This window comes from Callorhinchus milii, unplaced genomic scaffold (assembly GCF_018977255.1).
Source record: "Callorhinchus milii isolate IMCB2004 unplaced genomic scaffold, IMCB_Cmil_1.0 Scaffold5, whole genome shotgun sequence".
Taxonomy (NCBI): domain Eukaryota; kingdom Metazoa; phylum Chordata; class Chondrichthyes; order Chimaeriformes; family Callorhinchidae; genus Callorhinchus; species Callorhinchus milii.
In genome coordinates this window covers 42,672,746-42,685,539 of record NW_024704746.1, presented here as the reverse complement: position 1 = coordinate 42,685,539, position 12,794 = coordinate 42,672,746, and the positions used below count along the sequence as shown (strand labels likewise).

The following is a 12,794-nucleotide window of genomic DNA, read 5'->3' as shown; positions in this document are numbered from 1 at the left end:
GACAAAGAGCCCCTGAAGATCTAACCTTCGCAAAAGTTGGATTTGAACAGAAAGTTCACATTCCATTTGGGCCACATTTGTCGTGGATTAATGATGCCCAACTCTATATCACACCGTAGGGGCGTGGGGAGGGATGATTTAATTACATTGAAAGGTCATATACTGAGATTATTTAGAATGCTGAAGAGTGCTGCACAAACTAACAGGCAAATAAAAGGCTTTGGAGATTTTCCAGTCAGTTGCGAAAATAAATCAAAGCGAACAAATCCGAAACCTAGATTGTTTTGGACACGGTGTCTGTATTCATTGCTGAAGTGCTGTGATAAAGGCAGGTCCTCGCTATTTAATGCCAAGATGAAGAATTGATGAAATTTTATGTGCGCTTGTTAAAAGGCTGTTTGTCAATGGCAACGACCCATCAGTGATATGATTACAACCTGGAAGCGGGTTCATAAAGCAGACTCTTCACAACATAAGCCAAGCACCCAAAGTTTGATATTTCACTAACTTCATGGTTACATCGCAATCACCTCTTACTGAAAACATTCTTGCAAAAAAATTGTATCCTGTGTCTCTGTCCGGTCATTCTTGTTAAGCAAAGGCTGCAGAATCTAGCTGAGAATTAATGGGTGACTGAGCAAATGTTCCCACAAATGAATGTTCTTATTGACTGACTGCCTACTGACTGTTATGTGCTGTCATGAAATTAGGATTAAAAAGTGAAACTATAATAAATAAACCAGTGCAAAGAATTAATTGACGCCTCGGTGAAAAGACAACCTTTAAGTTTTGGAGGAAAGTTAGAGGACCATAGCGAGATCTGGGGCACAGTCTGTCAGACACACTCTCATTTATTGTACAAGTGATTTACCTCCCGAATTCCTTTTCATAAATCCATGCTGGGCACTGCTATACTTCTCCCAGTCTTGAACTGACATGCTTTGTGTTAATTTCCCCTTCCCACTCCCTCCCATGAACTTTAATGCAACCTCTTGTATCTGCCTTTCTTACATATGGTAGGACAAAAGGGCATAGGTTTCAAGTTGTAAAAAGCAATTTCAGGCCAGACATCAGGAGTTTGTGCTTTATTTAGAGAGTAATTAATGACTGGATCAGGTTGCCAGGAAGAGTGGCTGAGTTCAGGACATTGAACTCATTAAAAAAAAGCTTGATGGTGTGATGGGAGGACAGTAGGGTAGGTATTCTAGAAGTATGAGAAAAGATGGGCCGAAGTGCTTTCTTCATCAACAACTGATCTTGTGACTATTCAGAAAGAGAAGAGATTTCTACCCAGTGTCTTGACTAATATTCCTCCAGATAAATCAGGCATTCACTTTATGCCTGTTGTATCCTGCCAACCTGAAGTCGGGAGAAATAAAGGAGATACCAAAAAGAAAGGCAGAGCCACCAAGGAAAGGATCAAAGGAATGGCATTCATCGGCTGGAGACTGACTTTATGAAGACCTGTGAGATGATTGGAACAAAAAGTTGCTGTAAAGAAACTCTGGTAATTAGTTTGTGTTAAGAGTATATTGATAAGAATGCTCTGTAACAGTGAAAGAGCATTCTCTAAATCACACAGAGATTATGCTACAAATACGTTCTTGTCTTGAACTTCTGATTAAATGGGTACATAGAACATTGTGTCCATGATGGGCTAGGGAGCCAGAGGAATCCCGCTAGGAAATTTTCCACTCCAATGCCAGTCCTTGGAGAATGGTCAATACCACAGTAACATCCCATGTATCCATTTATTTAATATGAAATTGTGTATTCATTGATGGTGAAGTGTAATTGCTTATTCGAGCTTTGTTTTTTTATCATTCGAAACTATTTAACAATATTAAGTTGAAAAGACTTAGTTTAAACAATTTCATCACTTACTTTTCTAACATCTCAGAAAGATCATCTGCAGAGTCTGAAGAAGGAATCTGATAGATATCTGACAGCTCCAACTTTTGTCTGTAACCTTTTTTTAAAATGGGTTTTGGCCATCTGTGGAATACAAACATTAAAAAGTTCACACTAATATAATGTTTCACTGGGAGAGCTCTGCATTGTTTACAGGGGTTGTCTTTTGAACTAAACGTTAAATCAAAGTCTGGTTAACCTGGTTAGATAGATTTGAAAGATATTATTGGAAAAGAGACATGGATATTTTCCCAGTGACACGGTCAACAATCCTTTAGAGCTGCGGTGGTCAACCTGTGGCCCTCGGGCCGGAAGAGGCCCAAGAGGCCATCAAGAATACCCCCAACAAACATTTGCATGAGTCTAAGTAAAACCACATACAAGTGTGTTCATTTTTTTCTTGATTGAATATTTCTTGATTTATGGCATATCAAGAAATATTCAATCACGAAAATGTATTCTGTGGGCCAACCATAAAGGTAAACTCACTAGATAAACGGACCATTCAAGGATTATTAATATTATTCACCTCACGGATGTTTGTGGCAACCATACTCATTCAAACGGCTGCTGCATTTGCCAACAAAAAAGTCACTTTAATCGACAGTAATTACCTGCCATGGACTTTAAAATATTTCAACATGATGAGGCTCAATAAAAGCACAAGTTATTTATTTTTTTATATACAAAGAGAACTTGACAGTGTAGGCATATGGGCTGACAACTGGCAAATAAAGTTTAATACAAATAAATACAAATTATACATACATATGGGATCTAAGAATAGGAAACACATGTGCTCGATGGGAAGGATAGAATAAATAATAATCCTTGCATTTGATATAGCACCTTATCACGTCTTTGAGACGTATCAAAGTGTTTCACAGAATATACTGTAAAGTGAATTGACTGTATACTTTGTGGGCGAAACGTGGCAGCCAATTGTACACAGCAGTGTCCCACAACCAGTCGTGGATTGAGTGAGCAAATTATTATTATTTTTCTTGAAGGGATTATTAACCCCGGAAAAATGATCCACCAATCGAGGTTCCTACTTACTGCTAGGTGAACTTAGGCATGTGGAATAAGGAAACTTGTCCAATGTTTCGGAGTGCCAGGGAAACAAACCCAAATCCTCTAGCTTGTGAGGCAAATGCTCTAACCACTAAGCTACAGGACTCCACAGGGTCCCACAAACAATCCAATTTACCAAGGGGTAAGCTGAAAGAGATCTTGGGTTGTGAGTTGACTCATCTCTCACCATATCAAAACACTGGCTAATGTGTTTAACCCATTGAATGATGATCCCCGGATGCTCAAGCTACAATGCTTCAGTCAGGCTGCACCTAAAATACTGCATACAGTTTGGTCGGTGTGACATAGGGAAAGCTGCCGAAACACTGGATGCAATGTAGAGAAGAGCAAAGAAGATGATCCTCAGCCTAGTGGAATGAGCTATGAACAACGATTAGACTAGGTTAAATCAAATTAGCTAGGGCTCTTCAGTCTCGAGAGAAGACAACTCAAGGTGTATTACAATTTTAAATCAGATTGAAAAAATAAATCTGGATCAATATTTTAGAGGTACCAAGACAGTAGAATGAGACAACCTGAGTTTAGAGTTGCAAAGGGCAATTTCTGCACAGACACCATAAACAGTCAGTAATTAATAACTGGAACAGGTTGCCAGGAAGGGTGGTTGAGTTCAGGATGCTGGACTCATTTAAACATATAGCTTAATGTTGTGATAGGAAAACAGTAAGGTAGATATTCGGGAAGATTGAGTTCAAATGGACCAAATGGTCTTCTTCATCTGAACCAATCTTGTCATCTTAGGCATGTCGTACAACTAAGGCCTGGCACCTCACTGTGGGAATAAACTGAAAGGTGTGTTCATGCCTGGTCACAAATACCTAAGGGTGCCTCATGACATTGGCTAAGACAAACATTGGCAGAGACAGATGATCTACAGTCTCCTTCACACAGCAGGTGCAGGGTAGGTTGGAGTGACCCAAGTATACTGAGCAAAAACTGAAAGATTTTAAACCATTTTTTTAAAAAAAAGGTACAATCAAATGTAATCTTCTTCTGACAGCAAGCATACTGTTGTGTCCTCCATAACGTTAACATTTGTGGGACCATTGTAAACCTCAAAATAATGCCAATGTGCTTTCATAATCGCTAAGGGGTAAAGGAAGTATCTGTTTTGGGCCATGTCCTCTAGTGCAATCTTTGAAAGTTGCAATTGAATGAGGAATTAAGAAACTATACATAAAAATGTTTATTTATGTTGACTACAAACATTTCTAGACCCTTCATCTCAGTCACACTTGAATCATGTCATTGAATCTCCCCTCTTTTGAGCTTCCAGAAACAATGCCCTCCACACAAGCATAAGGATTACGTAGTGGTCTACTTGAAGTTAACTGATCTGTACTTCGTACAAGATTTGGGTGAGGAGTTTGATCTCTTTTGTAATGCTTTTGCATATGTACCTCACATCCTCTTACAGAAATCAACTGAATGGGTTGGGAGGTTAGCAGTCTGGTAGCGCTCCCGACTTATTTGCTGTCTTTGCTGCCTCGTTACACCATCCAATAGTTTTAATGATGGACAACGTCTCCTTGCACCACCTGCAGATGTCCTTGAAAGAGTTGCACTAATCTTTGCTTTCTGACCTGTGAGACGCCATAAAGTCTTACAGATAATTGTGTTGCGATAATAAAAAATCTTTAATAATAATAATATTATTTTGCATTTTATATGTATCCTATCATGGCAAAATGTCATAAATTTACAATTGCTATCAATTATAGTGACTATGCATTTGTTGATAAACACGGCAGCAAATTTTCACATAGCAATTTGCCATTAATAGTTATAAAGTTAGTCACCAATTCTATCTGGGCGATTGTTGACCTGGCCATTGAGTGCAATGTCCTTCTCCTTTCGAGCAGTTTCATGGAATCTTTTGCATCCACCTGAACAAGCAGACGATATCTTGGTTTCATGTCTAATCCAAAGGGTGGCATCTGCAATAATGCAATGGCGATGTTGGGAGCTTGATATTGGTTCTTTTCTGAAATTCTGTCTTTCTATCTGACTTTTAGTTTGGGTAGAAAGACCTCATTCTAAATATTTGGCCAACTGCAGGGGAAAGTTTCCTTTATTTGTCTTGTTAATCTCTGGTCAGTTTCCCTTTGGTATTTCTTTCCTGTCAACTTCTTGCTCCAGCACAGGAAGCACGGCAGAATATCATTTCTCCATGAATATGAATATGGAATACATTTCACTTCTGTGCATCATTATTTTGGTTGCATTTTCCTTCTGATTGACAATACTATGCACTCGGTGTAACGTACACTGAACCATCATGGTAGATCTTTACACCGTGGTGGAAACCAGGCAGTGTTACTGCTCATATCGGCACAAATACTAAAGAAGGGGACCACACCAAGCTTTTTTGTGAAGTGTTACATTCTGACATCCTAGTCAGTGCACTTAAAGACATTTCAGGCAGTTTATTTTCCTGATGTTTCTTTTTATAAATTCATTTCTGGGGCTTCCCCAAACTGTGAAGTCCATTTCTCACAATGATGTTGTTGACAGTGCCAGATGGATACAGCATTCCATATTGCCAACAGCAGACTGAAGACCTTTGCCCACCTGTGAGCATTCTACTTAAGTGGCAGAACAGTAGTGTGTGCAAAACTGGTCCTTCACAAATTCAGATCGGCATTAAACAATTTTGTTCCCCCCACTTTCTACTGGATTGTGCTCTGAGACATTATCCTACATGAAGGGAGTGCTATAATAATAATAATAATCCTTGCATTTGGTATAGTGCCTTATCAGGTCTTCAAGACGTCTCATAAAGCACTTCACAGAATATGTAAAGTGAATTGACTGTATATTTGTGGGCAAAACGTGGCAGCCAATTGCACACAGCAGTGCCTCACAAACAGTCACGGATTGTAGTGACCAATTTATTATTTGTTTTCAAAAATAATTTTGAAGGAATTATTGCCCCAGGAAAAGTGATCCGTCAATCAACTAACAACCAGGTTCCTACTTGCTGCTAGGTAAACAGAGGCGTGTGGAGTAAGCAAATTGCCCAACATTTTGTCCTGTCGGGAATTGAACCGCGGTTTCTCGCTTGCGAAGCGAGTGCTCTAATGACTGAGCTACAGGGATCAACAGCATATGTCTCTACAGCACATACTAAACATATTATATATATGCATGTTGCTCGGAAGTTTGCTCTCTGTTAGGATTGGGGATTATTTTGCACATTGACTCTTGTAAAGGAAAACAACTGACCAGGCAATCATAGTCTCCAACCTGGAACCTGTACTTACCTTTGTCAGCCTTACGATGACTTGGTAATTGCTCTGTATACTGGATTACACCTGATCACTTACAACACCATTAAAATCCCTTGAACAGGACCAATAAGAATAAGTTGTTTTTTCTATAGCACCTTTCATGACAGCACAGATCAGAGGTTAACACATTAAAACAAGATAGTAAAGGTAGTGAGATAATAAATAGAACTGTTAACAATTGTATCAGTATGATATATCACAATATCAATTTAATGGCACTTAACAGGGAAATTAGCATTTACACAGTTCAATCCTTCTGTACACAGATTCAAGCTTCAGTTAAATGATCCTTTTCAAATGTATCAAAAGTGTTTTTGTCGTTTCTTCATTATTATAACCAACACCACCAAGGAACATGCATTGCTAATAACAAGATAATCGCAGCATATGTTTCTACAGCCTATGTCTCTACAGCACATACTATAAATAACATATATACATATATATAATCATGCATTTGCTATAGCACCTTACGATATTGCTGAACATCTCAAATTACTGTAAGTCGTAGTGAGTGTATTTTTGCAGACAAACGTAGCAGCCAATTTCCACACAGCAGTGTACCCACATGGAAGTGAATAAACAATTTTATTTGGGGATTGTTTGCTAGGACACCAGGAGAAACTCTCTTCTCTTTGCCTTGGGACCTTAAACATCCCAACTGACAGGGCAAATGGAACCTCAGTTTAATGTCTCATCTGAAGAATGGCCACTTTTGACAATGTAGCGCTCCGTTAGCATTGCACTGTCATGTCAGCCTGGACTGTGAGCTCAAGAGTTCCACTTCTGTTTCAATTCTAACTAAAAAACAAGAGTGCTACCATCTATTTTGTAGGACTATTTTGTCTGATAAATAGTGGTTCACCCTACTAATGGACTCTTATATGATTTATCCTCCTTTAACTCAAGCAAGCTCAAACAATCAACAAGCAGAGCATGTTTTCTGTAACTCTCCAGCAAGCTAGTTTTTTTTATCATCCAAAATCATCTTCCTTACACAATGGATCGTTCCCTTGTTTTCAAACAGCTGGCTAACTTACAATCTGTCTGAAAGAAGTGTTAAGTTTCATGGCAGCAAAGACCAATCAATTTACCAGACAATTAAAATGCAATTCTTAAACAAGCAGAACTAGTTGACTTGTTGACAGATTTAGTATCAATGCAATATCAGGTAGGAATGAACTACTAGTCCATCATGTGCACACTCTATTTCTCACGTAATTCTTTAAATGCATCTTATCTCTGAACGTGTCACCCTTTGGCTCAGTTGGTAGCACTTTCTTCTCTGGGTCAGAATTTTTGTGCCACATTAAGATGACATTCCAGTGCAGTGCTAGGTAAGTGCTGTATTGTCAGAAGTGCCATCCTTGGCATGGCACAGTAAATCAAGGTCCAATTTGCCTGTTCAAGTGGTTGTTAAAGATTCGATGATACTACTCAAAGAAAAACGGGAGTTTCTCCCAGTGTCCAGGCCAACAATCCTCCCAAATACAATTGATTATTCATTTCATGGCCTTTTTGTGAGGGCTTGCTGTGGGTAGATGTTCATCTACAAATAATGTCATTTGAAATCATTACCTGTAAAGTGCTTTGAAATATTTAAAAATGATAAGCAATGAAAAGAATGCGAGTTATTTTGTAAATGAAAGATGGCACAAGACGTGATTATACTGCAGATCCATTGCTTTTGATGTAATGTGCCACTATCATCATTTCTGATTAATATATTAAGTAAAGAACAATTTCAGGTGGTAGGGTCGCAATAACTCAACAACAACAAGATTCCATTTATAGAGCGCCTTTCACGTCGGGAGGATGTCCCTGAGGAACGTCCCTGAGGAAATCACTGAGGAAACGCAGTGAAAAATGTACTTCCCAATCGAGGCTGGTCACCAAACCATAAAATCACGGAAAATGATTTGAATCACCAAAGGCCGATAATTATAATTCTAGCTAACATGAACACCAACAATTTACACTTACATAGTGCCTTTCACATCATGAGGATATCACAAAACAACAACAACTTGTACTTATACAGCATCCTTCACGTAGTATAATATTTTGGAGCACTATACACTGGCAAAGTTGGAGCCCAACCTAGTGGTGGTGGTGGGGTAGGTTGCAGGGTAACTGAGGACATCGATGCAATTTAGTGAATCAAAATGAATAGAATTTGGAATTGAGACAGAATAAGAACATTTTCAAGTAATGTTGCAATGAAAGGATAAGCACTGTTGACATTGATATGATGTGCTCTTAGGTAAATGGGCTAATAAACCGAATGCTTTTTTTTAAACCTATCAACAAATCAATAATAGATAAAATAATCTTTGCATTTGATTTAGCGCCTTATCACATCATCGCGACATCTCAAAGCGCTTCACAGGATATACTGTAAAGTGAATTGACTGTGGGCGAAACATGGAAGCCAATTGCGCATAGCAATATCCCACAAGTGGCCATGGAGTGAGTGACCAATTTTTGTTATAATAATAATCCTTGCATTTGATATAGCGCTTTTCACGTCTTCGAGACGTCTCAAAGCGCTTCACAGAATATACTGTAAAGTGAATTGACTGTATATTTGTGGGCGAAACCGGCAGTCAATTGCGCACAGCAGTGTCCCACAAACAGTCATGGATTGAGTGACCAAATTATTATTGTTTTTTTCTTGAGGGATTATTATCAGGCATGTTGGGTACGGAAACTTGCCCAAGGTTTCACCCTGCCGGGAATCGAACTCAGGTCTCTTGCTTGCAAGGCGAGTGCTCTAACCACTGAGCTACCGGACTCTACAGTTGGGGGATTGTTGGCCAGGACACTGGAAGAAATGCCAACGTATTCAGTGGTATGGAACCAGATGATAATGTTTTGGCATATGTGTACAATTTCATTACTTCAGGATTTTTTTTTGTAAAGTATAAATTTATTTGTGTCTTTCCTCTTTGCCAATATATCGTTCTCTGACTATGAATCCATGACTCTCCTAGCATAATTCCCTGTGAGGAGGTGGGTGCTAGATATTCTGGAATAACATGTGTATGTTGTGTCTGTCTTGTGTTTGTGTGTGTTGTGTTTGTGTTGTTTTGAGATGTCCTCCTGACGTGAAAGGTATTATATAATTTGTGTGGGTGTACGTATGTGTGAGCAAATATTGTGTTATGTGATTTGTGTATGTGTTTTCATCTCTACATGTGAGAAAGCATTTTGCGACTCCCAATGACGCAGCAATTATAAGATAGGTCAAATTATGGGCACAGTTCTGTATCCATAGCATGGAACACTAGTACGCTGAATTACTGCATCACCATTCAGGAGTCAAGTACAATTTTAAAAGCTTTGTAGTGGTTTCCAGTATGAACCAAATGCATGTCACCTTACAGTCGCAGTTCAGCTTCTGCTCTTTGCCGCTTAACAGTCACTTGGTCAACAGCATGCAATTTCGATTACTTGAGGTCATTGGAATATATTATGAGTGATGATGTGCTGGAACTTGTGAACAGTTTTGCGCTCTGGAAATAGTTCCTGAGAAGTATTGATTAGGGACAAGTTTTCATTCAAGCTACCTGCTATCCAGGAGATGTGTTGATATTAACCTTCCAGTGCACACAAGGGGAAAGAGGAGGCAGAGAGAGCAACTCCCTGAGTAAGAGTAAGGTATTGCAAACCTACACTCCAGGACTGAGAACCACAATGGCCTTTTCTGTGTACAAAACTGAACCTGTATTCCGGCTAGAATCCAAACCCCAAACTTGGGTTGCTGACCAAAGAAGTCAAATATTAATGCATTGGCAGGTAATTTTGTTTGCATGCATCAGTCTAGGTGAGTGCACTTTCTGCTCTAACATGGGGTTAAATGTCCAACAAAGTTGATTATTAATTCATCCTTTATATTTTATTGAGTTTCCCACCAGACGTAATCGTCAAGTGTCAAAAGTTACATTAATGAACAACTATGTGTAAACAATGCAAGAGACATAAAAGCAATTTACTGCCCAGATACCCTAAAACAATCAGATGTGGAGAAATGTTTGATCCATCAATTCTTTACAAGCAAATGGGAACAAATGCTGTAAAAGAACTTTTTATTTCAATAAGGGAATAATGTCAATCATCTAAATTGAGAGTTGGACGAAAAGAAATACCAAGACTGTAGCAATATTCCAACCAATATTCCATTTCCCATGAAAGGCATATATTCAATACCTAATCAATCTAATACTAACGAGACATTAAAATCATTTAAAAATGTGCATTATTCAAATGATTTATATACAACAACAGAAACAACTAATTACATTATTTTGTACGCCCTTCACATAGGATAATGTCTCATGTAGCTACACAAAGACGGGGTTGGAAGCCAAGTAAGGAAGAAGTGGAATGTAGTAAGCACTTTGGGACATCCTCATGATGTCAAAGGCACTATATAAATGTAAATTCTTGTCTTGTAAGAGGAAGATGATTCTAGGCACAGTCAAAGAGGCAGATTTTTAGATGCAAGAGGTTGTGTTTTTATGCTGTCGTTTAGCAGAGTCCTGTGCTGGAATTTATTACAGATTCCAAGTTCTAATCTGCTATTATTGAAATATTAATCACGATTTACAAAAGAGAATTAATGAGCTGAAGACTATTATAACTAAAAAGGTTCTGTAACTGAACTGAAGGGCAATCATTTTGCCGTTCAGGTAATTATTTAATATAGCCATGTGATTGTCTGAAGATTTGTGTTAGTACACCCAGATAATTCAAACCCACTCAAGTCTTCCTTGATTTATTTCAATCGACTGACATCTGCAAGCATTGTTATAATAATTATAATAATAATAGTAATTATTGGTGGAGTCTTGTAGCTCAGTGGTTAGAGCACTCGCTTTACAAGCGAGAGACCTGAGTTCATTTCCAGGCAGGTCAGGGCGAAACCTTGGGCAAGTTTCCTTACTCCACATGCCTAATAATAATCCCTCCAAAACCAAAAACAATAATAAATTGGTTATTTTCAATCTACGACTGTTTGTGGGACATTGCTGTGCGCAATTGGCTGCCACGTTCGCCCACAAATATACAGTCAATTCACTTTACAGTGTGTTCCGTGATGCGCTTTGGGACGTCCTCCCGACGTGAAAAGCACTATATCAAATGCAAGGATTATTATATTATTATTATAATTCTTGCATTTGATATAGCGCCTTATCACTTCTTCGAGACGTCTCAAAGCACATCACCGAATACACTGTAAGCGAATTGACTGTATATCCTGCAGCCAAAACATTGCGGGCGGATATCTGCAAGCATTATTATATTTCAACATATATTCCAGATTCAATTTTGAATTTTGACCAGTATGCCGGCAAAACCTTGCGGGAAGCTTCTATCCAAAGCTTTACAGCTCAGTAACCGTCTGCACCTTGAATCACAACCTATAGACCCACGGCCACTTTCCGGTGAAAACATACCGCGGGGCATTGCTGAGCGCAAATTGGCCGCCGCGTTTGCTTGCAGAATGCACAGTCACCACGCTTCGCAGTGAATCTTATGAAGCGCCTTAAGAAGTCCTCCGGACTTGAAAAGCGCTGCGTCAAACTCAAACATTATTTTGTATTCTTTAAACGAATGCTTTGATGCCAAACATATTGAAAATCTCAGATCATTTGGCACCTATTTTAAACACCAGGGACGCACACACCTTGTCCGCTTCTTATTTGATTCAATGAGAAGTTCTGGAGTGATACAGTATCCACAGGTCCAACCGACAGACAATAAACCTTTTAAAACTTTCTTTTCATTACACTCATGAACAGTAAACCCGTGACTTGCCTTGGCCTGTGGACCGTCAAGTCAGTGCTTAAACTTTTAAAACTTTTTTTTTATATGAAGAGTGACAAACAAACAAGTTTTGCAAGATTTTGTTTCGGGGAGGGAGAGAGAGAGAGAGAGAGAGAGAGAAAATAACCTTCAAAGGACACTCGTGCATTAACCAGAGCGAAGCTCCAGTCATCACCAGAAACCTTTGGGGGAATGATTTGCAAAGGGCGAGTGCTATTACTTTGTGCTGTGGCTGCGAGGAGCTGCTCGACGAGAGAAGGGGAACCTTTTAACAGGTGTTTCTGAACTTTCCAGTTGTCTTTCGACCGAATCAGATCCGAGTACCCTCTCTCGGGTCATTCAGAATTTTTTTTTCTAATTAAAAAAAAAAGAAGCCATCGAAACCCGTGGACCCGAGAGCCGGAGCGGATAATGATTAATAAAAGTGCAGTGCTTCGGGGGGCGCGGGGTGTGGGGGTGTGGGGGGGGGGGGTCGCCTCTGCAAACTTTCCAAATGGCTGAGGCTTTTGCAAAGCGCAGCGAAGGATGAAAAAAAAAGGGGGAGCAGAGGGCGCAAAAGGGCAGCGCTGCGGTCTGCAGCCTCTTTCTTACCTGAAGAAGAGTTTGGAAAAGGCATTGGCCTTTTCTATGGGCGATCTCTGCATTATCAGCCACTGAGCAGTTTCAAGC

The 12,794-nt window shown here is 39.3% G+C and overlaps 1 protein-coding gene across 2 annotated transcripts in view; it reads right to left on the bottom strand.

Moving 5' to 3' along the window:
• The window catches only part of cftr (CF transmembrane conductance regulator), a 57,085-nt gene extending 44,291 nt beyond the window's left edge, over window positions 1-12,794 (bottom strand). Inside the window, exons 1-2 of one of the 2 annotated variants that reach the window (XM_007894595.2) lie at window positions 12,717-12,794; window positions 1,885-1,995 (exon numbers count right to left, since the gene is read on the bottom strand). In XM_007894595.2, the coding sequence (XP_007892786.1) occupies window positions 1,885-1,995; window positions 12,717-12,769 (164 nt within the window). In that variant the 5' untranslated portion in view covers window positions 12,770-12,794. Of the gene's footprint in view, window positions 1-1,884; window positions 1,996-12,716 lie in introns of those variants that run through there. The other variant, XM_042335840.1, reaches the window with a different exon arrangement.